At 42.3% G+C, this 25,045-nt stretch overlaps 1 protein-coding gene across 2 annotated transcripts in view; it reads right to left on the bottom strand.

Annotated features, from left to right (window-relative positions):
* Window positions 1–2,719: 2,719 nt before the first annotated feature.
* Window positions 2,720–25,045, bottom strand: part of CEP170B (centrosomal protein 170B) — a 420,899-nt gene continuing 398,573 nt past the window's right edge. For both annotated transcript variants that reach the window (XM_078660287.1, XM_078660288.1), the window contains exon 19: window positions 2,720–6,175. In XM_078660287.1, coding sequence (XP_078516413.1) covers window positions 5,943–6,175 — 233 coding nt within the window. In that variant the 3' untranslated portion in view covers window positions 2,720–5,942. The remainder of the gene's footprint in view (window positions 6,176–25,045) is intronic.

Below are 25,045 nucleotides of genomic sequence, written 5' to 3'. Positions count from 1 at the left end.
AACAGTACCCGGCGGTCTGCACAACAGGTTAAGACTTCCATAAAGTATGGCTGTACATGGAAGGATAGTTTGGATCATTTGAGAGGTGATGCAGTCATGGCACTGTCTTTCTTTATTCTTATTTGAGTGGTGGTGGAGTCATGGTCCTCTCTTTCATTGTCTTATTAAATTGGACCAGTATTGGCCATGGCAATATTATAAAATCATAATATTATAAAATTATAAAGAACTTCGGTGCCGTATTGTCTTCAGGAGTCGACGGTTTCTGTTTTTTTTTTTTTAACCGGGACTTCTTTCGGTGCCGAGGGAGCTGGTCGTATCGGCACGTGTGGTTTGCTCGGTAAGGAGCTACCGGAAGGCTTTAATATTTTCTTCGGAGCCGGGATCGATGGCAGGGCTTTCGAAGCAATGTCTCTGTCTCGACTGGGCCCCGAAGGCGGAGTTTTGACCTTAGCCTTTGGTTTATGGGTTGGGGCTAGGGTAGGGGCAGTCGTACTCACGCGTTGACCTGATGGTTTGGAGTCATCAGAGTCGTCTGCCTCTTCCTCGGGTCACATGGACCTTCGTCGTAGATATCCACCGGTTCCGGAGCTGATCTCTGCATGTCGCGTCAACGGGCCCTCCGATCTCGAATGGTCTTCTTGGATCGAAAGGACGCACAAGCTGTGCAGCTCGACTCGTCGTGTTCAGGTGATAGACACAGGTTACACACCTCGTGATGGTCGCTGTGTGGAAATTTTGCTCCACACCCAGGGCATTCTTTGAATGGTGTCCTTTCCATGAGGTGTAGGCCTCACCACGTGGGTCGGCCCGCGTCCACGACCGGAATCGAAGTGATGAGGTCGAGTCTATGTATATTGAAGTTAAGGTTTGTTTTCCTAAAGTTTTGCGCATCGAAGTCTTTGAAAAGTAGATTTTTGAACCGGAGGGGAAAAGTTGCATCCGAACCCAGTGGCGGAATAAAACGATCTAAGGATGGAGCCGATGCCCATGCGCAATGTTGTCCAAGGGAGGAGTCACCTATCTCGTGACTACAAAGACTTCTTCCAAGACGACAACAACATGCAATCATCCAAGCCCAACACCAGGTGGCAATCTAATGCCAAGTCTACAATCTGCCGCTCATATGCCTCGAACACAAGCTTACATTGAAGGGTTAATTTGGTTAGACAAGGTTGGCACTCTTTTGCTTTTCTGGGGCCTAAAATGTGGAATTCTCTTTCTTATATTTATTTATAAAGTTTTATGCATCTCCTTTAAGAGGTTCAGAACGTTATTGAAATCCAGGCTATTTTTGTTCCATTAGTATGTTTCTACATTCTGCTCTAACTGATGCGACAGCGCTGAGAAGCCCCAATGGGGTAGCCATGCACTCTACAAATCAGACAACATAACAAATAAACAAATTATAATTTTTTTTATTTAATTCAAAAACAAAAAATATACAATAAATAAAATTTTAATGGGCGGAATGGAGCTTTTTAAAAATCTGGTTTTATTTCTAAAAGACAAAGCAAGAGGCTATACTCTAAAGTATCATTTCAGTTGTTTGCTCCTAATACATGCTGTCTTTTTGTTGGAAAATGCTGTCTTTGTTGGCACATACCAGCGCACTTCAATATAAGCCACCATCCATCTATGCTAGATTTTGTTTGCTGTACTTGCACTGCTCCCACTAATCAAGAAAAGGACAAAAACATAATATTTAACCTGAAATTACAAAATCCTTCACATTAACATATCATTTTAAAATATAAACTTTTGTTTTTTATGCATACCTGCTTTATTATTTTGCTAATATGATTTAATATGTTAAGTTGCAGCTCCCTTAGTAGGAGTCACAGACCCCATGCATTTTAGTACCCTGAAACCCTGGTCTATTATTTGCACGACAGATCCACCATCCCAATAGACTACCTTGCCACAAAGCAAAATGTGTCTAACATTGGTAAACATTCTTTGTGAAAGGAAGAGCGAACTTTCTTTGAGATTTTGGTTTGACATCTAAGAACACTATTGCTATTTACAGCAAACATAATGCATTCAATAAATATAAATATTGGCTTCTTTATTTCGGGAACCTGAGGCTACTGGTCTGAGACATAGCTGAACACATCTTGGACTGATGTTGTCAATCACATCTTGGATCAACTCATAGGATTGTTTTATTTTGACCTTCTCTATACTGGCTCATTAATGTTTGCTTCCACACCTCCACTGCAATATGTGAGGGACTATTTAACCACTGAAAAGTACACTTTGTCATGTCAACACACATTTAATACTGCATTTCATCCATGCACTGAATAAACAAAGCACTCCTTTTCAAAGTTGTGCTGTCTTCCATGAGACATTTTTGATTGTTTTGTCTCACTATTCAAGTGCGATAGGCAAATGTATTGGTGTTGCGAATACCTGTTTAGAATACTGTTGTCAAATCTGTGAGCAATTCTGTATTTGAAGTGTGCATTATTTATTTATATTTTCCCCCCAAAAAATTCTCTGTTCCTTGGTGCTTGCGGGGTATGTTCAAAACAAGATGATGATGGTGGTACATTGGCACAGCAATATAACAAATATATTTTAATAATATAACTTTTCATAAATGAGTACTACCCAAATGAGTTTCACTAAAGAGCACTGATCCTAGAATTTACTTAGTATCTGTGTTCTTTCTCAATTTAAACCAACACACACAAATATAGAACAAAGAAAAACATTGGTAAAAGAACAATTTATTGGAATCATTTTCAAGACAAATTATATAAAATAGCAGTTTTAAACATACACAATACAATCTAGGAACAAAATGTACAGATATGCTCTCTGATCATCATAAAATAAATTACGACTGAAAAAAATAAGAAAAGCCTGGTGTAGGATCATTCAAATAAACAATGTAATTATATAAACATTTCAGAAGGAAAAAGTGACAATCAGTATCAATTTCAAGTTATATAAATGTGTTTTTTTAATTTCCAGCAATCTCATCAATTTGCATTTGTGGTGCATGCAAATGGCCTGACCTGGTGAACAAATCTGTACAGCATAATCATCAGCATAACATTCACATATTGTAAGATAGGCACCGTTCAACACAAAGCACACCCAAAGAGAGCAGGATGAATTCTTCTATGTTACTATGTTGAATAGAATTTAAAAATAATTTGTGGTTTTGTGAAAAAAAGTGTCTCAAAATATATATACATGTTCAGGAACATCTAATTTGTACAACAGTTTTGCAGCATATTTCTGAAACAAAGGTAACTTTTAGGTTTACAATATCTCACATGGCGATCCTGCCAAGAAAAGAACAAAATATAGTCCATGCATTGATATCTTCCAGTGCGCACATTCACTTCATTACAAAATAAAAGTAAGATTACCATAAGATTCAAGTGACACATTTAGAAGGATTAGTGCACTGTCTCAATGTCTATAGCAAGGAGTGACACAAAAAGAAAATGAACTCGAGAAAAACCATGACTGTATATTTTGGAACATTCTTTTAAGTTATTTCAGACATTCTTTAAATGCATACAGTACAAAACAAATGGCTCCATGTCTACAATCTTGGAATTTGCTCTTTGGCTCAATTATTGGGTAACTATGAAGTTATACGTTTTCATGTCACCTAAACATAGGGCACAAGTCGCATCACCATTCAAACAAGACGGGGGTTAAGATATGCTCTGAATTAAAAAAAAAATATTTCGAAATAAAATGATTGTTCCATTTAAGATAGAGAAAATGTTGAAAAGTTCACTGAGAAGGTGGTATGTTATTTCACCATAGTGAACTTAACCAACTAATTCAATGTTGATCAATTCAATGTCATTGACATTTTTTTTATTTCAGATACTTATTACGAATATATTGTTAAGCATGTCCTCTCCCAACCCACTGAAATTGTTTTTAAAAAAAATATAAACAGTTTCAGGCCATACTTGAAGGGATATTAGACAATTATTTAAATATTTTACAATACAAGGCTTGCGAAGAAACCTAAAATAAATTATATGATTTCAAATGACTTCAAAGAAGAGTTCAAGAACATAAAAGTGCTAAGAAAAGGATTCAGGTTATGCTACATTCCCCTTGTACTAAGAAATTTAATCTAACACATGGATATCGTGGAAACACAAACTTTGGTCACTTTGCAATGACAAGACGGATCAGCAGAAAGTCTGTATTGTAAACATACACATTAAAGGAGCCTGACTAGCACAAAAGATCTTTACAAGAATAAGGTGCAGCAGATCATACCGCATACAGCATTTGCAAAATAAATAGGGAAAAACATTACAAAACCGACATTCTGTAGCTTTTATACACCAGACACTCGTGAGGAAAGAAGCTTCCCACTTTACCTTTAGCTTTACCACACTAGCATAACACCACTGCAGAGCAGCTGACATCACTTAGAAAAAGGAAAATGCCAACACTTTATTATTAACCGATATTTGTTCAAGGATTGGTTTACATATCCATGGTATGTGCATGGCCACTGCCAAATGCTATTAGGTTTAGAATCGAAACATCACATATTACTCCAGGCTTAAAAGAATATATTTGCTCTAAATGTTTTCATTGAATCTATTAGGCCTTATATAAGCTTTTAACCATAAAATAATAAAAAAGTGTAGGGGTAATTTAGGTCAGAGATGGATTAAAATTCTTAAGGACATTCCTCTCCAAAAAATCTCTGAATTCATTGTAAAATATTCTGCCCGTTTGGCCACTTTAGCTTTGAGGGAATAGAAATGTGAATGTTTTTTAGCATATGCTAAATACTCATGTACAATACTCACATAAAGAGTTGGTCTGAAATTGTTTCCAAGTGAAAATCATTAATACATCTAATATTGCTGTAGATAAATTTCTTGTCAATGTGACAAAATAAATATTAGGAAAGTGTTATGGCACTACCAGCTGAATTTACTTTTAGGCTCCACTTAATAAAACTGATACAACTGATTCTGACATTTTATGTTTAGCAATAAGGTATCAGTTATAGTGCATTTTGCAAAAGTACAATGAAAGTAATAAAAATGTACTGATGCGGACCATTGATGATATAACAGCATCATCATTTCTCTGGCCATATTGTAAACACTGCCTCGATTGTGCATGTTTATAATGACCACCAATCCGACTTGGTTGCATTTATAATTCTGCTTTATGTATAAAGGAAGTCTTGTTACTCAAAATTGTGGCATCCTTTTCAACACATTTGTTTCCATGATTTAACGTTCTGTGAATTAAACAGCAGTGTTTGGCAAAAGAATCCTGAAAACAATACTACTTGTCCACTGGTCAATTACATTATGAAACATACATTTGTAAAAATGTATTTATTTGCATTATGTAATTCTCAATGTTGCTAACTTCAAATGCTTTGTGGCACACTTCATGCTTTTAAATCAGAAATAAATGTCTGAAGAAACACTGATATTACTCAAATGCAACAGTTCAACAATTGTATTGCTCAATTTGTTCTGGTGAAAAGTACACCTGATGCTTTCATAAGCATGTTTGTTACAACATGGAGTTCAATAATTAAAATACTGCCCTATCATTTTAAAATGAGACACTACCTTCATGAAGCTAAAATGTGACCTAACCATGACATATTGAGAAACTTTAGACAAGTTAATCTATAAATACCTTGAAACTGTTTTGCTATTATGGCACATATGAAGAATATTTTTCTGAAAAAAAATCGAAATATGCTCAATGTGTGCTTCTCCACAGTGCTAGTCTTATTTTCAAAGCATACACAATTCCAACATTCACTCATAACAGCTGAGATCCAATTTGTGCAGTATGTCAGCAATCTACACATCTACCTTCTCTCCAAACGCAGACAATAGGCACACTGAATCATTCAGAATACTAATGCCACAGAATAAGACTAACAACCATAAATGTACAAATACACACTAGACCGCATAGCTTTCTTCTTCATCAGTAATGATTTTAGATCCTTTTATGCTAGAAGAACCACACTTCAATTTTTGAGTGTAAATTCTTGTTGGTCCAGAAGGATTAGAATCAACTGCAGAAAGGTTTGTAGTCCTGGTTTTAGAACCTGCAGATTGAGTTGAAATAGGTGGGCTCTTGTTGCTCGTAATCACTTCTAAATGTCCAGTGGGGTCAATAATAGCATTTATAACTGGAAGAAGGAAACACATTTGATTAGATTTTTAACGCAGTATTTGTGCTATGTAATCAATAACAGTAATAATAATGTGTCATTTTTAAACGATTAACACCCTGGATAGAACGTTTTAGCTGGACAGTCAGTCAGTCTTCTTCCTTTGTGGGCTAGAAGTGTTGCTATGGACCACAGAGAAAGCATTCTTTAGCAACCAGCTCCCTGATCCTCTGGTGTGCCTTTTATTGGTGAACAGTACACACAGCCTCACACTTGGAATTGAACCCAATTTATGTAACTGCTTGAAAGGCTCCTTTAGACAACTGCACCAGATCTCGGTTTAAAAACTGCTCTTGTTGCCACTACGTTCTGGCTCATCCCCTTCATTGTCAATGGGGAGATGTACGTCCAAATGCTGGACTACTTTAAGAAAAAGACAACTGAAATTTTTTTTTTACAGTTCTGTACTTACATTCTTCAACTTACAAGGAAAGAAAGTGGGTTGAACTGAGTGACAATAAGAGTGGCTTCTCAACAGAGGTGCTTCTGGAAAGATCCAGAGGAGATGTTTGTCCATCAAACACAGTGATATGAGCTTCCGAGGAGGGTGTGCTAATAGCCTGCCTCTACTACCCTCAGTTACAAATTTCATACATATGCACTTTAATGACAATTAGTTTTATTTACTATGCACAATCACACAAGCATGGTGCCGTTCTCCGATGTCATAATCTATATTCACTCATCTACACTCTAAAATGGCTTATACTGAAAAGCAGAAAAATTCACATAACATAATAGAGTCCATTGGCACATATATCCAACAAAACACATAACTGTGTCATCAGTGGACAAATCAATGGAAAATAGAGTGACCTCAAGAAGACCCACCAGCTGATCCACGTGCAGGAGCCAATGCAATGGAGACAAGTTTACAATTTCTGATGCTAAATATTTCATGGGAAGAAGAGCTAATATGGAAAAAGCAATCTGACAGAACTAGTTGTGTTCTGTAAGTAACAAGGTACACTATTTTAAAAAGTTATCTCATATACAGGAGTGGATGGTATTTAGTTGAAGCCAGCCCTATACAAGTTCTTGAGAACTTTTGCAAAAGAAGGTTTTAAAGTAATCTGAACAAACCCAAAAAGGTGGAATATATGAAAAGGTCAACATGGATAAAATATAAATTCTCATTTTCAAAATATTCGACAATTCCTAAAGTGAGGAATTAGAAGCCGATGAGGTAAAAAATACGTTCTTTAAAAATAAAAAGCAAAATGAGAGAAGAACTGACATAAAAGTAGTCAGATGGATGAGTTGGGGGTTAAATTACCATGGGTAATGTGGCAGAGGTTTACCTGGCAGCTGCTGGTTGTCAGGATCAACAGCGTAATAGTATTCCAGCCCCTTCCTTCACTGGATACACGCATCTTGAAATATTTACTGATCTCGTTTATATACAAGATGACTAAATGTGGGTCCCATGGCTTCACTTAGCAAACTCCTCTTCTCCATTTTAAATAGATGGGTTTGTGCCCCCCCTCCCCCATCCATCACTCTACCTGGCCATAAACTACTGTCCAGGAATAATACTATAACACAATGCTATAGTCTTCTGTCAAATTCCATTGCTGGCGTGACCAGATATAGCCTAATACAGTGTCAAATGCAATTTGTAGATCCAGGAAAATCATGTTTTTTTAAATTTTCATTAGAAGTTGTCTTTTTACAATTAACTATAGCCTGAAGAACTACAGATTCAGACGGATTGAAATCCTCATTGCTAGGAGGACAGGAGGAGAGGATTCTATTTCTTCATCTCATCCGGTTCTGAGATATGTACTCAATAGATGATGATGATTCATTTGCTGGATTCACTCTATCCACCTATACAAGAGTTACAAAAAAAAACTACAAGGGCACTAACTGATATGGAGATAAACAAGGGCCAACAAATCAGTGCTTTGGTGAAAATTCAGAAGAAAATGATCCATTTACTGCCATAGCTAGCCATCATTATGCCAGGGGCATCGAGAAGCCTGTGCTCTGGATATGCTAAATATTTGTATGCTGGGTGTAGAAAAAGGGTTCCGCCCACTTAATCCACTTAGATTTTTCGCTTTCTGAGTATCCAGTTTAGGACCTTTGCTGCGAGTTCTACCATCTGAGTCTCACAAAGCATACATTCTGTGAAAATGGACCGAGACTGCTAACCGTCTTTTAAGATGAAGACACTACTACACAGCTAGGGTAAGAGGCTCGGGCTGGTTACACAAACATGTGAGCACAAATGTGTGACCACGGGTGTGGGCTGTGTGTAAGACTACAATCTTGAGCAGCCTGGTATCTGGCCACGGCAGCTGGTGCAGAAGAGACCCTTAAAGGATTGGTATGGACCTGGGGTAGGCCTTATAAAGTGAGGGCGCATTCACAGAGTACGTCTGCCGTGCTTACTAAAAGCTAACTGAATTACACATTAAAGGCACTAAGGTACAGTTTCTTCCAGCTAAGATTACAGGGCCCGGTGACGTATCAATCTTAGGGTAAACCTGCATCCAGAGTGTAGAGCCATTGTCACTTTCATCATATCTACACTCTTTATGGTGTTAAGAATGTTAATATTTCCCGGTCTTAGTGATAATCAGATTCCCAGACTTTGCCCCCTTACTGGGCCAAGTCAATTACTTTGCTGGCAAGGAAGATGATCAATGGACTCGCTACAAAATAGTGTCATTAACAGTCCGTGATCAAGATCTGGAGAAAGCAAGGGGTATGGAGGAAAGCTGTGTGTATTAATTAACTCCTTACACAGCAGCTGGCCTGGTCAGGCCTAAGCTCAAGGGAACAAAAGATAAAGATTTGACAGTCGTAACCAAACACAGGATGGGCTCGCCTTTGACGTCTTGGTGGAAAGGGATCTGGCAGCTGTTTCAGTTGGGTCAGAGCTGAGATACCAGGGAAGGTCTTTTCATAAACCACTTAAAGTAGCCATCTTTAACTGTCCCAGAATGCTATACAGGAGGGTTGGGGCAGAGATGGAGTGATGATGTGAAAATCTAAGATTGCATAGGGGCTTCTAGAGCATTCCACTGCTCTTAAAAACTTAGCAGAAGGATGCTCTTTGTTTGCTTGGATTTCTGATGGCACCAAAGACTAGGATGGTCTCTCCAAGGCTAGTGGTGCGGCCCCTATATGCTCCCTGAGGAACAGTTTGGGAAGGGACCTTCTGTGGTCCCTGGGTGGCTCTGCTGGGACTTCTGTGGACTTGCCCTTGGCTTCGCTGATAAGCAGCTGCCCTTCAAGTAGCTAGGAGGCTGTGGGACTTTAGGAATGAGGCAGAGAGGATGCTCTGATTGCTGGCTTTGGAAGATGTCCCTAAATCAAAAGGGAGTATCGGGTGCCCGGCAGAGGAAAGGCTTTGCAAGGGGGCAGCAAAATTCAACTCCGCAATGAAAATCACATTTAGAGGAAAAGGCAAATGATCTTTGTGGCTAGGGTCACTACCAGGAGTAAAATTAGCCCACATTCAGGCAAATCGGTCCTACAGGACCCGAAAAAAGGAAATAAAGTCTGGGTCCCAGGGGGACATAGTAGAGAAGGAAGCGCATGGCGCTTTGCCGCCTCTCCCCTCGTTTACCCTTCTTCCCTGGAAACCCGCACTCGGAGGCAAGTGCAAAGTCAGTGAGGCCCAGAACGTGCATTTCATCTTGGTCCCCGGTGGCCCACAGTTCCTAGGGGCCGAAGAGGAGACTGGACCACTGCACTCCTCCTACGTCTCATGCCTTTGTTGGGGGTACGGTGTGCACCGGACATCAGCTTCTCTCCCACAGCGAACAGAAGAAAGAGGAATGCATCCAGTACAGGCCACTGGACAAATGCACAAGCCACAACAAAAACAAAGGCCAGTGGGTGAACCGGTGTGAACTGTGACACCTGTGATCCAAGAGAAGTGCATCACACGGTTGGAGTAAAAAGAAAATAGTTTTTTCTTCAGAGTGGAAAAGACGCTCTTTACAGATTAAAGCCTGGGGCTTGAGGAGCACCCTATTAGGCCCAGAGAGGGCCTATAGTCTGCTTATTTGGCTCTTGTAGTGCCCCATGTAGGGTGGGGCAACACTGACGCTTCTGAGAGTATTTATCTGGGGAGCTGCAAGAGGTGCAGATCCTCCCCTCACCCCCCTAAATGTGTCACTGGGGACTGAATCCCTGAACCCGGGAAAGGTTTCCATGGTTTCCAAGGCACTCCTAGAACCAGTGCTTTTGCATATGGGTTTGGAAGTACAGAGACCCTGTTGGTTGGTCCTAACGTTGAAGTAGCAGCCTAGTGAAAGAAGAAATAAAACTCTGGGCACAGGTTTCTCGATATACTGCTTGTTCGACTAAACATCCTTGGCATGGTATTCTCCCAGACGTTTTGCCTTCATTCCCCCTGTTTATACTGGCCTTAGGACTGTGCAATTTACCCCTGCCAACCAGTGGTAAAGAGCTTGCGCTCTCTCCCTAAAACATGGTAAAATAGGTCTACACCTAATTGGCACATTTCATTCACTTAGTCCATAGTAAATGATACTACATGTATCCAAGCCCTTTAAATTAAATTTTGCTAGTGGGAGGCAGCACCCATTGTGCCACCCACTAAAGTAGCACTACATCACTTGTCTCAGGCCTGCCACTGCGACTTTGACCTTTCAAAATAAACCTTTTGCCAGACCTAAACCTTCCTTTTAATACTTAAAGGACACCGCTATGTATGGCCTCAACCACTCCTAGGGCAGGGGTGCACGGTATATAAAATGTTGGTGTTCATTTCCTGGCAGTGAAAGACCCCTGATGTTGTTTTTCACTGTTATGAGGCAAGCTCTCCTAGACTATCACTGTGTTACCTTACTACACTGAATAAGTGACAACTTCAGTTCGGGAACAGATTGAGAAAGATTTCTTCCAGTCAAACAAATTGTAATTTAAATCCTCTTTAATGGTGAGGCTGGATTTTAAGTTACTATTCTGAAAATATCATATTTAGAAAGTTAGAATTTTTCTGCCTAAACCAAATGTAGCTTTCTGCCAGTGTACATGGTCACATGACAGTCAAGGGCTGTCTTGTGTTGTTTTGTGTATTCCTTCCACACATGAGGACAAAAGGGCCTTGGGTGTGGGGCAGTGTGTTGCTCTCAGGAGCAGGATGTCTTAGTGGTTAAACTCAGCCTTTCCTGAGCTTCAAAGCGTTGCCTCAGAGCTTGCCTATCCCCTTTCTGACTTCTAAGGAGATTTCTAAGGCTGCCTGCTGTGCCACGGACAAATGTAGACCTGCCTGCCCTGTGTTACCCGTGACAGTTTGGAGCCAGACCCAAGAAAGGGGGAAGGCTAGACAAAGGGGCCATCCCCTACCCATAGGCTGGCATTAGGGATTAAAGTGGCACCTTCAGAACCGCTCATCATAACATTCCTGTACCTGTGTAAGATTCAGAGGAAGGACTCCTCTGCTCTGCCTGAAGGAAGACTCCGGCTTAATCCCAGGCTCCCCAGAAGTGACTCCAGGGGTCAGTTGGCTGCCTTCCTTTTTTAGCTCTACGGGCACTACAACTTCCAGAGGCCTCTCCTGCAATTTAGAAGGCACCAAATGGACCTGCCTGAGCTTTGCTGCTGGCCTCTTCTGGAGTGAGTCCTGATCTCCCAAGAGGTGCCTCTTCATGTCATGGCCCCTTGACTGGCATCAGCGAGTACTCCTTCTACCTCAAAAACTACATATATTGTGCTTTAGGTGAAGCATCAGAGGTTTTTGGGCTCTTTGCTACTGCGAATGTACCCCTTGCATCGCTTCATGACTATCCAGTCAAAGAATATTGAAGCTATTTTTGGATTTGACCGCAAGCTCCAAAACAAACCAATTTTATACATGTTTAATTTTTACAGGAGCAGGTGTACTCCAGCAGGGCTATATGCCGCTGGCCTCTTGGGGTACAATAAGGGAGATATTCAACAACAGGCAGAAAATCAATTTTTGCTTAGATTACTTTCAGACCCAGGGGGAACACTACGTTAATATGTCATGAGGGGCTTCGGATGCCATATTGGATTAGCCCTTTATTATTGTGGGTCAAAATATGGTCATCCCCAGAGGATGGAGTGATCAAAACGTGCATTTCCGATTGTATTTTATTAGGTGGGGTGGACCAAATACAATGGTTAAGGTAATTCAAGGTCACCTTTGACAGCCTGGGTCTTCTTGAGCTTTATAAATCCCCTCATACAATTGGCCCCAATCATATATCATACGTTAAACAACTGTTCTTTGAGCACTGTATGAATAAACACCTAGACACTGCCCAGGCCAAGCCTTCAACTGTTAATTACGTTCAAGTCTCAACAACCCGTAGCATAGAGCCCTACCTGAGGTGGAATTTTTCTTCTACACACCGCCATTGGCTGACCTTGTTTAGACTTTGCACATTGCACATTAAATTTGCTTTCCCATTTCTGGGGGCATGGTGTCAGGACATATCTTTCTCTGTGTGTGATAATACCTCGGCCCAAAGCACCAGCCACCATTTCTGTTTTGTCCTTTGTATCGAGAGTCAAAACACTGTTTCTGGCGACGTTGCTGTGCAAGGCCAATATGAGACAATACAAGGCTGGTCTAAATTTGTTGGAGTCTCTAGGTTCACTTGAAATTTGTTTTGAGGTTTTAAATTTTATAAAATCAGTGTACCATATTCAGAGGAGAAATGAATTTTAATGGTTAGTCCCTAAAGTTTTAGGTATGATTTAGCGCACCTGCTTTGGATTCTTTTATCTTTTATTGTGCTTTCCCTTTATTACAATTTGAGTATTGCAAAAATACTTTACACATTGCCTATAAGTTAGACCTGACTGAGTGTGTGCCATCCTGCCAGAGGGTAAAGCATAGATTTATTTAGTGACTATTGTGGATCATCCTGATGAGGATTGTGTTTATTATTTGCGTGAGGCTTCCACCCCTCTCAATTAATAACCCAATTCCTTAGGCCGCCTTACTAATCATGTTAATGATTGAAAATAAAGTTTTATTATGCTCCCTTATTTTGTGATATTGCAAATAGAGCAGATGAGGGCATTGTGGTTCTAGGGTTCAGTACCCACTAGGGGTGTAAAGTGTTATGAAAGTGTCACCAAAGGTATTCCCTTGTACAGATTTGCAATGTAATGTGTATTATGTAGTAGTGTGAGTAATAAAAGTACTATCCCATTTTATAAGAAAAGGCAATGACTGGAGAATGATTTACTGAGTGTTATTGTTATATACTAGGAGCTGGGGGCTCTATACAACACCACCTTCCCTGAGTAGGCCTTGGACTGCTCTGCTTCACTGCCCTGAGAGAGTCAAGTGCTACAATGAAGTAGTTCATTTCCAGAAATGAAAAGTTGTGAACTTTTGCATCCTTTGCATCCAATAACCGAAATTAATTACACTGGGTAACCAACCATACTGAATCGTTTAAAAATGTCTAAAATGTAGTGAAGACTTATTCTGATCTCCATAAACTCGGATATGCAGCTGACATTTTGACTTCTATTGACCTGCAAGTGCTGAGGAGCCAGATAACGTTCAAAATCACCTGTCTGGAGTACAAGAGTTTATACAAGTTGGAAGAGTTATACCGTGAATGGAAACTGTTAAACATGTTACACTCAAAGAATTGTGGTTTCAAAGACCTTCATTTTCTAAATGGGCAAGAACATACAGATTCCTCTGTAATTCGAGATGAGGTGGAACAAGACATTCCATTAATCTGGGAAGATGCTAAACTCCTGTCTAATTTCAAATAATATAAATTTTTATTTAGGGTATGTGTCTCCCCGTTTCTTATTTTACTGTGTGATTATATTATCATGCTTTAATCAACCGCACACTGTTACAAAGGTTTTATTCGCAATGGTATCACATTTCCTGGTGTTTACTTCTCTTGCACTCTGGGCCTGATTTGTATAACTTTTGGCGCACCCTAGTACATTTTGCGAGCGCAAAATCTCATATTCATTTCACAGAATCCAGACTGGTGAAAACCTACCCCAACAAATAGATATTGCTCATAATGTAATCCCATGTCTATAGTGAATTTTCAAATTGAGTAAATGTACTATGAGGATAGGGTTTTAAGAGCCTTTGGTGGGTCCAGCTATAAAAGATGTATACCCACAAAATTCGTAGGTTTGTGGGGATACCCCATCAATTTCAGCTACGGTTTCCACCTATATGTAAATGTTCTCCGGTCAAGGGAAAGAGTAAATGTTTTTTCAGGGTCAGAACTAGGAGGCACTACTCACTGAAATATGCAAAGGGTTACTCCACATGAATAACCTGTTTCTTGTGGGCCCATGTACCTTTAGATGCATTTTTTATTTAGATTTGTGTCAGTTCTTTTTATGACGACTTCAACCACTCTGCTCCAGGCACATTGGTCAACACATTGCACTTTAGAAGTCAGCACATGAAAAAAAACTGTGTGAGTTTCTGTATAACATAACATATGCATTTCTAAAGCACACGGTCACCCCAGGGAGTATCTTGGTGCTGAATAACAGATGTGTATTGTTAACTAACTCAATGGTACTCGTGTATATGTGTTACCCTGGAGTAAATCGGCACTGTGAAAGTTGTGGGCTAGGTGCAGAGCAGTGATTCTTAACCTTTTGTCTTCTGTGGACCCCTACTTAATCACTACCGGAATCCAGAGACCCTCCTCACTGATTCATCATTGGCCTCCGGGGATTCCCCCCCCTTCAGAGTATTACTGGAAGTCGGTCCGCACCACCTAAGCAATTTTGATGATATGAACCGCAAAACAATACACAAAAATACACAAATAAGCATTTATCAAACAAATACACAAATTATTACATATTTTATTTAATTCATAAACAAATCTAAAAAACTCAAATTCAATTGAGGCCACCCATCATACATACTATATTAAGTTGGATGCACTTCCACTGCTCCCACAAACCAATCTGAGGAGATCACCTTAATGTTTAGCCTCCAATTTCAACCTTCTTCACAATTACAGAACGTTTTTAAAAAAAACTTAATTTTGCTTTTTTTACACTTTATTAATTTATTAATATTATATAATTTTCTAAGTAATGGCAGACTCCCTGAGTAGTGATGCGGACCAGCAGGGTCCCCGGACCACAGGTTAAGAACCGCTGGTGTAGAGTACAAGCAGAAATGTGTCAGTGTACTGGTCAATGACATTAATCCATTGCCATGAATATGTACTGCTCTACTTTTTAAATACTTTACAAACCACACACAAACACTTCAGCTGAAAGGAAACGAACGTAGTAGTACAAATTCTAACAAGCATTGGAAATGCAATAGGTCTCGCAATAACGCGAGTCTGAACTATTAGCATTGTAAATGATAATGCCCTTTATTTTTGCGTTCTGGTTTTTGGAACATAAATAAAAGGCTTTGTCATTTACAAGGCCTATAGCTTAAATTTGCGTTAAAACGAGACCTATTGCATTGCAATGGTGGTGGTGCTGCTGAGTTTTCTCTGAATCTGCACTCTGAATCTGCACTCTGAATCTGCACCCACAATCTGCACCCACAATCTGCACCCACAATCTGCACCCACAATCTGCACCCACAATCGCACTCTGAATCTGCACTCTGAATCTGCACCCACAATCTTCACCCACAATCTGCACCCACAATCTTCACCCACAATCTGCACCCACAATCTGCACCCACAATCTGCACCCACAATCTGCACCCACAATGTGTGAGTGGCGTTGCGTGTGTCAGTGGCGTTGCGTGGGTGAGTGGCGTTGCGTGGGTGAGTGGCGTTGCGTGGGTGAGTGGCGTTGCGTGGGTGAGTGGCGTTGCGTGGGTGAGTGGCGTTGCGTGGGTGAGTGGCGTTGCGTGGGTGAGTGGCGTTGCGTGGGTGAGTGGCGTTGCGTGGGTGAGTGGCGTTGCGTGGGTGAGTGGCGTTGCATGGGTGAGTGGCGTTGCGTGGGTGAGTGGCGTTGCGTGGGTGAGTGGCGTTGCGTGGGTGAGTGGCGTTGCGTGGGTGAGTGGCGTTGCGTGGGTGAGTGGCGTTGCGTGGGTGAGTGGCGTTGCGTGTGTGAGTGGCGTTGCGTGTGTGAGTGGCGTTGCTTGGGTGAGTGGCGTTGCGTGGGTGAGTGTGGTGTTGCGTGGATGATAGTGGGCTTGCGTGGGTGTGAGTGGCGTTGCGTGTCTGTAAGTGTTGCTGTGTGGGTGAAAGTGGCACAGAGCCTTTGATGTGGCCTGGCGCAGGAGAAATGCTGCTGCTGCTAATTAAATACAAGAGTGGCCGGGAAGCGGCCGGGAAACACAAGTACGGCCGGCCACATAATTAGGGGAGGAGAAGCCGCACAGCACACGCTGGGAGAAGCCCTTTGATGTGCTGTGCGGCCGCGATGCGCGCTCTGTGCTGGGGGAGGGGGAGGGCCATTAGCCTGAACTCGCGGCAAGATCAAACGAAGGGTGGGAGGGACATTGAGGAACAGATGGCCATGAAAGTGTATGGGCCAAAAGCGCGTGCCTGTGGCCACGTGCACTCGAAGAAAACGCCACGAAAAAAAGCGGTGGTTTCACAATCAGTTCGAGCACTTGAATTCTCGCCATTTCCCATTCCTTCGGAATGGTAAAGGCGAGACCTAAAAATAAAACTCAACAAATTTGCTATTCAAGGGGGACACTACTTACCTGCCGCCACCGCCGAGAGTCAGTTCCTGGGATCCGTTGGTCTGCCGCCACCGCTGAGAGTCATTCAGGGCAGCAAAAGGGCGCCGGAGCAAGCGCCGAGCAGTCGCTGAAGCCGCCACCGCCAGGAGAGTCACACCGGGCCATTGAAACCGCGCCGCCGCTCCGGGAGGGACCACAACTCCCGGCAGGCATCGCGGCGGCGCGAGGAAGTGACGAGCAACGCTCCAGCAGTGCGCAAGGACGCAATAAAGGGAGGCTGAGACCGGCAGAGCGGGGGGACACTACTTACCTGCCGCCACCGCCGAGAGTCAGTTCCTGGGATCCGTTGGTCTGCCGCCACCGCTGAGAGTCATTCAGGGCAGCAAAAGGGCGCCGGAACAAGCGCCGAGCAGTCGCTGAAGCCGCCACCGCCAGGAGAGTCACACCGGGCCATTGAAACCGCGCCGCCGCTCCGGGAGGGACCACAACTCCCGGCAGGCATCGCGGCGGCGCGAAGAAGTGACGAGCAACGCGCCAGCAGTGCGCAAGGACGCAATAAAGGGAGGCTGAGACCCGCGTCGCGGGACGCCCGGGGCTAAGCCCGGGCAAAGGGCGGGCCGTCTGAGGCCGTCCGAGGTTGGCCAAGGTTGGGTTGGGCCTGGTCTCTTGGATTGTTGCTTTGGAGTTGACGTTTCTGCGCATCTACATCTGCCGTGCACACTGCTACGTAAGTTACATTGACCGTGGTTGTATATAAAGTATATGATGCCTCCAAAAAAGTTAACCACTTCTACTAACTCTATTGAGAACTACCTGGTGCAAGTAGTTGAAAAAATTAACATTGGCAGAAGAGCCTCTTTGGGAATAGATTCACCTGCTCAATCTCCCTTCATTGACATCGAGTCTGATGATCCCTTTGGCCTCCTAATCAACAATAGTACTAACAGTGCTACACCTGATTTGTCTACAGATACTATTACTATACAGCCCAGTGGTACTGTTGCTGTAGCTGAAGACCTTAGCGTCAACGAGGTATTGGCTGATATAATTATTAGTCATGATCACTCTACCTCCCCTCCAGCACCTGTCTTGGGTAAACGGGAATGTCTCAGGTCAGCTAAAAACAAAGTAGCAAACCTCCCGAGGAAACATTCTGAGGATGAGGAGCTTGACCTGACTAATGAAGCGTACGTTACACTTTCGAATGCCCAATTCAATAAACTACTGGCTCTAATGGACACAAAAATTAAAGGTGTGGTTAAACCCCTGGTTAGCAAAATAGACAAGTTAACTTCTGAGGTTAACCGACTGGAAGGTCTATTACAAAAATCCATGGGTGAGATAGGGAAACTTCCGGAATATGTCTCTGAAAGGATAGAGGAATTCGTAAATAAATCAGTATCTACAGCTGTTGGTGGTCTCATCCCTGCCCCTGTATTAAATCCCTTAATGGCAAGTGATAATACTCTACCAGGAGATTCCCATATTTCCTCGATCCCTGGTCCTGTTGCTGAAGACCCATTTATTGAAAAGGGGACTTTCGAGCTTGTGGTTGAAGCTTCGCCACTGGTTCTTGTCCTTGCCAACGTTCCACCCTTGGCTCAAGGAGAGCGGGAAACTACATCTTCTCTAAGAAATAAATCTTTATCATGGTTAACTACCAACATGGTAATTACTCCTTGGGGAAAGCAGCAACTTTCTGAAGAGCTCGTCAAAGTGAGAAGGGTACAGTGGATCGGGGATAGGGTGAAGAAGTTTAACGGGGAGTGTGTCGTTCTTCACTTCTCCGACCCCGGGGTCTTGCCTAACATCCTACCAAACATCTTACCACCACAAAGGCGAACTACTTCAATTGTTCCATTGACTTTGGACTTCTTTTATCCTAGAAAGGGAAGTGGACCAAACTCAAGTATTTTAAGAACCAAATGGAACATTGTGACTAAGAGGGGGAGGAAGGATGTTGCTTCAGTGAACTGGGGTCTGGGGTTGGAAAATCGTTTTTCTGCATTGTCTAACTTAAGCGATTGCGATTGACAACCATTAACCTGTAATACTGCTGCCGTGCCTCTTTGTGCTAAAAGTACATCTGATTTAGCCTGTAATTTTACAATAACTAGCCCTTTGGGGCTTCTGACTGTTGATTTACCTGGGTTATCTAATGTTATAACCATAGACCAGGCTACTGAGGGTAAGGTGTTAAACACGCATTCTACAAACCCCGGTATTCTTATGACACCTATCTCAGGGAATCTTTTGTCATGGAATGTGGCTGGAATATCTTCCAAAATGGATAGCGCTGATTGGCTTGAATTTATTAATAAGTATGACCTCTGCATTTTTCAAGAGACTTGGGCCTGTGAACCTACTTTTGCATTGGGGTATGTAAACTTTTATGTTCCTGCTATTAAGGGCCCTAAAGGGCGGCCGATGGGGGGCCTTACTATATGGGTTAGACAGTCTTTAAAAATTGCTGTAAAACGTGTGGAACTTGACCAGAAAGACATCCAGCTTATTAGATTGACCAGTGATTTACCCCTCTCCATGGATATATACAATATCTATGCTAGAGGTGGTAGCAAAGGTAGATCTGAGGTTCTAATGTGCCTTTCTACACTTCTTGAGACCCATTCTGCAGGAAAAAACATTTTAATTGCAGGTGATTTGAATCGGACATTCGAACCTCTCATCACTGGTGATTCTCCTCTGGGATCGGAGGAAGACAAGCTCTGGGAAATTCCCACACTAGAGTCCCCCCCGATAACTCGGTGGACGGCCGATATCCTAGGTTTAAACGCCATGTGCTTGGAGCATGGGTTACGAGCCCTGAACGGCCGAACCCAATCAGACCGTGTTCCCGCCATGACGTTTAATAACAGGCGAAGCAAAAGTCGTATTGACTATGTCATTTGTAGTACATCGTTATGGCCATCTCTCAGTGACATGGTAATTACAGCTAGGATAGAAAGTGACCACGACCCGCTATGCGTCTCGCATAATTGGTGGACATCTAATGTAATCACTCTAAACCCTTGTGACTTACTTGTGCCGCCAACGATCGTGCAATCCAATAATATGCGTAGGCTAAGGTGGTCTGGTGTTAAGACGGACCAACAGGCCCTGGAAAAGATAGGTGTAGCGGCAGACAAGGCCATTCTGGCATTGGAAAATATTACTGCTTTTGAACAAGGACAAGAAGATGTTAATAAAGTTCATACGACTCTCTTTGATGAAGTCAAAAACTTTTTCTTAAAACCCGCTCGAAATAGCAGGGCTTGTCCATTTAAACCAGCTAAGTGGTATAACCAAGATTGCAGGGCAGCAAGATTTAAACTAGGAGCTGCTATTAAAAATAATAATTTGAGTGTCATTCGGTCAGCCAGGAAGCATTACAAAAACTGTATCGCCAGGGCAAAAAGAGACTGGGATGAAGACCACTGGCAGAAACTGAGATGTGCCAGTGAAAGTAAAAATTCTAGGCAATTTTGGCATATTGTCAAATGGGGCCATGATAGATCTGCAGAGCCTCCCAATAACAACGTCCCTCATGATGCCTGGGTTAAGTTCTTCAGCGAGCAGTATTCTTCCAGAGATCAGCCTGGTAGTAATTCTAACCTTATATATCTGTTCGCAGCTGAAGATATTTTTACGCTAGGTGAAATCCTGACTGCCCTGAAATCTGTTCATAGGGGCAGAGCCCCGGGTAATGACGGTGTCCCGGCGGATGTCTTCTTAGACGACACCGACAGGTGGAGTAAATACATCTGCCTTTTATTAAATCATATAGCCAGGGGGGCTGAAATCTCGGTATCCTGGCGGGGTGCAGTCATTATACCGGTATATAAAAAGGGGGATCGTGCCCAACCCTGTAATTATCGCCCAATCAGCTTAATAGACACGGTCCAAAAAGTGGTAGGACGTGTACTCATTAATAATCTGCTTGATTGGGCAGAGGAGCAGAATGTCCTATCCCCTTTTCAGGCTGGTTTTCGCAGAGCAACTAGCACTGTAGACCAGGTCTTCCGCTTCCAACTGATACAATGGCGGACAGTGGTCCTGGGCGGATGCAGTCTCTATGCAGCTTTCGTTGACCTACGGGCTGCATTCGACCTTGTGCCGAGGGCAAAGTTGTGGGAGGTGTTGGCAGCCCTGGGGGTCCCGATGATTATTTTAACTTTGATCATGAGACTTCATGAGGGCACTTATGCTAAGATCCAATGGGGTGGCTATGGTAATGACACCATTGACTTCCCTGTCGAGCGTGGGGTTCGGCAGGGTTGTTCAATGGCACCAACATTGTTTACTCTTTATATAAATGGAATTGTCCCCCTTATGCAAGCTGAGCCCGTAGATGCTCCCTCACTTGCTGGTGCAAAAGTTCCTATTTTAATGTTTGCAGACGACACCTTAATTTTATCAAAATCCCCAAGTGGTCTGCAAAAGGCATTGGTAATTTTTGACAAATTTTGCTGTGATCACGGCTTGGAGGTAAACGCAGCAAAAACAAAACTCATGGTTTTTAATCCTTGTAGGAATTTCAAATCCAAAATAACCATGAGTGGGCGCCGCCTTGAAGTTGTGAATTCTTTTACCTATTTAGGGATACAAATCTCAAATGACAACAGATGGAACCACCACTTGAATCTGGCAGTTTTAAGACACAAACAACTGTCTGGTACCATTATTAAGGAGCATATGAAATCTTTAACTAAGCCAATTAAACCGCCACTAATCATATATGAGTCTAAAGCAATAGGGTCTGCACTATATGGGGCAGAGCTGTGGGGGCAAGAAAACCTCCAGGAGCTACAGAGGTCAGAGAATAGCTTCCTCCGAAAATTAACTGGTACCCCACAGAGCAGTCCCCTCTTGCCACTCAGATATTATCTTGGCAGGAAGGAAATCTCGGCTATGTGTAAACTTCGACCGATATTATATTGGCGTAGAATTTGGACCACCCCCGAGTTGTCACAATATGCAGAAGGATTTGCTGATGTGATCAAAGCAGATCGTTTTCATCAAATTAAATGGTTTAGATCATTGAGAACTGCATTATGTGAACTAGGGTTAAGTGAATTATGGTCTGATCCAACCGGGTCATCCTTTCCATCGAAGCTGTTCATAAAAAACCTTTATTGGGAACAGGTTGAAAACAAGAGTCTCCTTAACAACAATAACGGGACTATGACGACTGCCTTCCTTGAAGCTAAATTGATTCCAATGTTTGAAATATACTGGGACATTATAACTAGACCCATGGACAGGAAACTGTTTTTTCAAATGAGGGCTGGCTCTCTACCTCTTGGTAATTTAACATCCAAATGGAGAAATGGAGGTCTAGCAACTTGTCCAGTTTGTGGGGAAGGCAATGAGACGTTGGGTCATTTCTTGTTTGTTTGTCATGTATATTCTGCTCCTAGACGTGTGTGGTTGGCCCCCATGTGTAGAAATGTGGGTACTAAAAGCAGCATGGTTGCTCTACGTATTGTTAAAACTACCTCCTTAAGTTGGATTACCATAGCGACCGCAAAGTACTTGGGGTGGGCGTGGGTAACAAGGCAGAGATTGCTAGTAGGGTGACTACTCTCTGCCTAGTTGATCAGAGACTGCTAGTTTATCTATTCTCTGTTCCCATGCCTGGTGTCTACCTGATGTAAAATTTTTACATTAATTTTTAACTATGTAATTGGATTGTTTTTTAATATGTTTTTATAATATGAACTTTGCACCTTGATGGAAATTAACTGGATGTAATGTTATTTTAAATCTCTTTTTATGTGTATTGTGCTTAAAGTCATTCTGACTTAGAAATTTAATTGTATTTTATTATGTGTTTGTTTGTCTGCTTTTATGAGTAACTACTCGAATAAAGCACTTTTGAATAAGTTTAGGTATATAACTTTATATCCCCTGTGCACAGCTCAAGACATCAAACTTGCTTGCCCAGTATCTGTGCCTGCAGTCGCCAATGAGAAAATGATCTGTGACCATGCCGTGTGCCAAATACCTATTAAGATATTATTTATACCTGCAGGGTTTGACCTCAGGCTAAGCATGGTTGATTGCAGACACAATGCCTGGCCACTCGTACCTGCAGGACATACCTGCTGTACCCTCATATTTAAGCCATGCATGCAATGACCACTGGACTGAAAGCACTTTGCAGCTTTGTTCTGCAAACATTTGGATGCCTGAATCTCTGTCCATATTATCGCCACGGAAACTTTGTTAAAAAATAAATAATTCCAGACCACAGGGGCATTTTGGTATGTAAGAATCAATAAATATGAGTATATTCTATACTTCTGCAATGTGTCCTGGTTTCATCTGCTGATGGAAGATGTTCAGCCCAGTCCCACCCAACAAAGTTAAGACGGTCAAAGACGTTTTCCCCAATTTAATACTCGTATCATTACCACATGTGCAGCAAAGGCAAACATTATCTGAGCTCAGACAAGCAGTGGAGCATTGACATGCTTCACTACTAGTCTGGAAGGCTTCACTTGATCTTACGTTTGTGTGAGTAAACCAGTGCTGGCACACTCCATTCCTGTGCAAGGAGTGCCTACTGAGCCTGCAGTGTACCAACACATGATGCAGAGGAGGGTATTGATGAAAAAGCATTCCATTTGACGTGGCTGAGGGTTCCCTTTCTTTTTAGAGATATCTTTTGGGGATACTGTTATGACCAAGGATTAGAAGCGAAACAGCAGCTAACGCCTAACTTTACAGTCTTGCAGTAACCAGGGAATTTCTGTGGCTTACATTGCTTAGCAAGGACTGAATGGGACTACTCTCATTCCTCATAAGGCTATTTATGCCATTCCCTTTCTGCCTGTAGTGAAAAACACTTCTGCACCCAAACAGCTGTGAGATTATTTGGAATAGTCTAGTATTTCAGACCCTCGACAAGCTGACTGGTATCCAGGGTGGGACACAAGCGTGGGTACTGGCTGTTGTGGTCAATGAGCTTAGATTGATTCAGGGCGATAGTGTTGTGGCTTGAGTTATCCATTCCATTCTGCTGGGGTGGCTAGTTGATGCCAAAAATCACTGGATCAGTCCTTCACAGGTTCTTTCAAGTTTGTGTAGTCTGCTCCCAAAATCTCTCTTTCTCCCCTCATTTACTATAGGTGCTTCATCTCCTGAGGTGCCTCACAAGGCTCTTTTCGAGATTACATACTCTTTGTTAGGTATATGCTCCTGCTTGCCACCCTGATGACATCTTTCAGCACATTCTATAACCTATGCAGTTAATACCCATTTGATCACCTGGCTGGATCATTCTCCAAAGCCAGCAATCGACCTCAGTGACTGACTTCAGGTCTTCCAGTAATGGAGGAACCGCAATTTCCTTAAGTAAGTTTGATTGCAATAAATCCGAGCTATTGGCAGAAACCACGCAATGTGGGATGGCCCATTATGACAACCATTTTTATCAGCCCTGCTTGCTACCCTCCCTTTGCCCCAGCACTCTAGGTTAAATAGTTGAGTGTCCTATTGAAAGTAAAGCGGTTCCAGCCTCTTGTACCTTTGGCTACCAATGAAGGCCTTGCCTTTTGTTTTATTTTATCTATCTAAGGTGCATTCCATCAAGGTTTTGGCCAAAGGCATTCTCTGTCTGTAGGACTATTTTAACAGTATGCACCTTGCTCTTCCCATTGAGGCCTTTTTCAGTCTCCAACATGTCCAGCCTTTAGCAGTATAAACAGTTCTTCACTTGAAGTTATGTGAGCCTTTATTGAATGTCACAGTTGTACGCAACCTTGGGGTAAAGTTCGACAATAAGTTCTCCTTCAGGTGGACAGTGTGGTAGGGGTGTGGTTTGACCTTCTTAGATGCTTTAAAAAGTTTCTATTTCTGCTCCTTTCACATTGCCAGAAAACAGGAATTTGTGATCGTATAACATCACGGACGGACTACACCAGTGCTCTGTACAGGGGTTGCCCAGCGCTCCAACTTAAAAGACTACAATTACGGCAGGACGCTGCAGCCCGACTTCATTTGTCTTCAACTTAAGGAATTGCACTGGTTGCCAATCGGTGAGAGAGTTCATATCAAGGGGCTTGTGATGGTCATAGAGCCTTTTATAAGTCAAGTCTTCGCTACCTGGCTAATAGACTTGCATGCTACGTTCCATCAAGAACTTTGCGTTCCTCCAATGCTCTGTTGGCTGCAGTGCTAAAAACCAAAAGGAA

The sequence above is a fragment of the Lissotriton helveticus genome, chromosome 9 (genome assembly GCF_964261635.1).
Source record: "Lissotriton helveticus chromosome 9, aLisHel1.1, whole genome shotgun sequence".
In the NCBI taxonomy this organism is placed as follows: Eukaryota; Metazoa; Chordata; class Amphibia; order Caudata; family Salamandridae; genus Lissotriton; species Lissotriton helveticus.
This window is presented reverse-complemented; position numbering and strand designations above follow the sequence as displayed.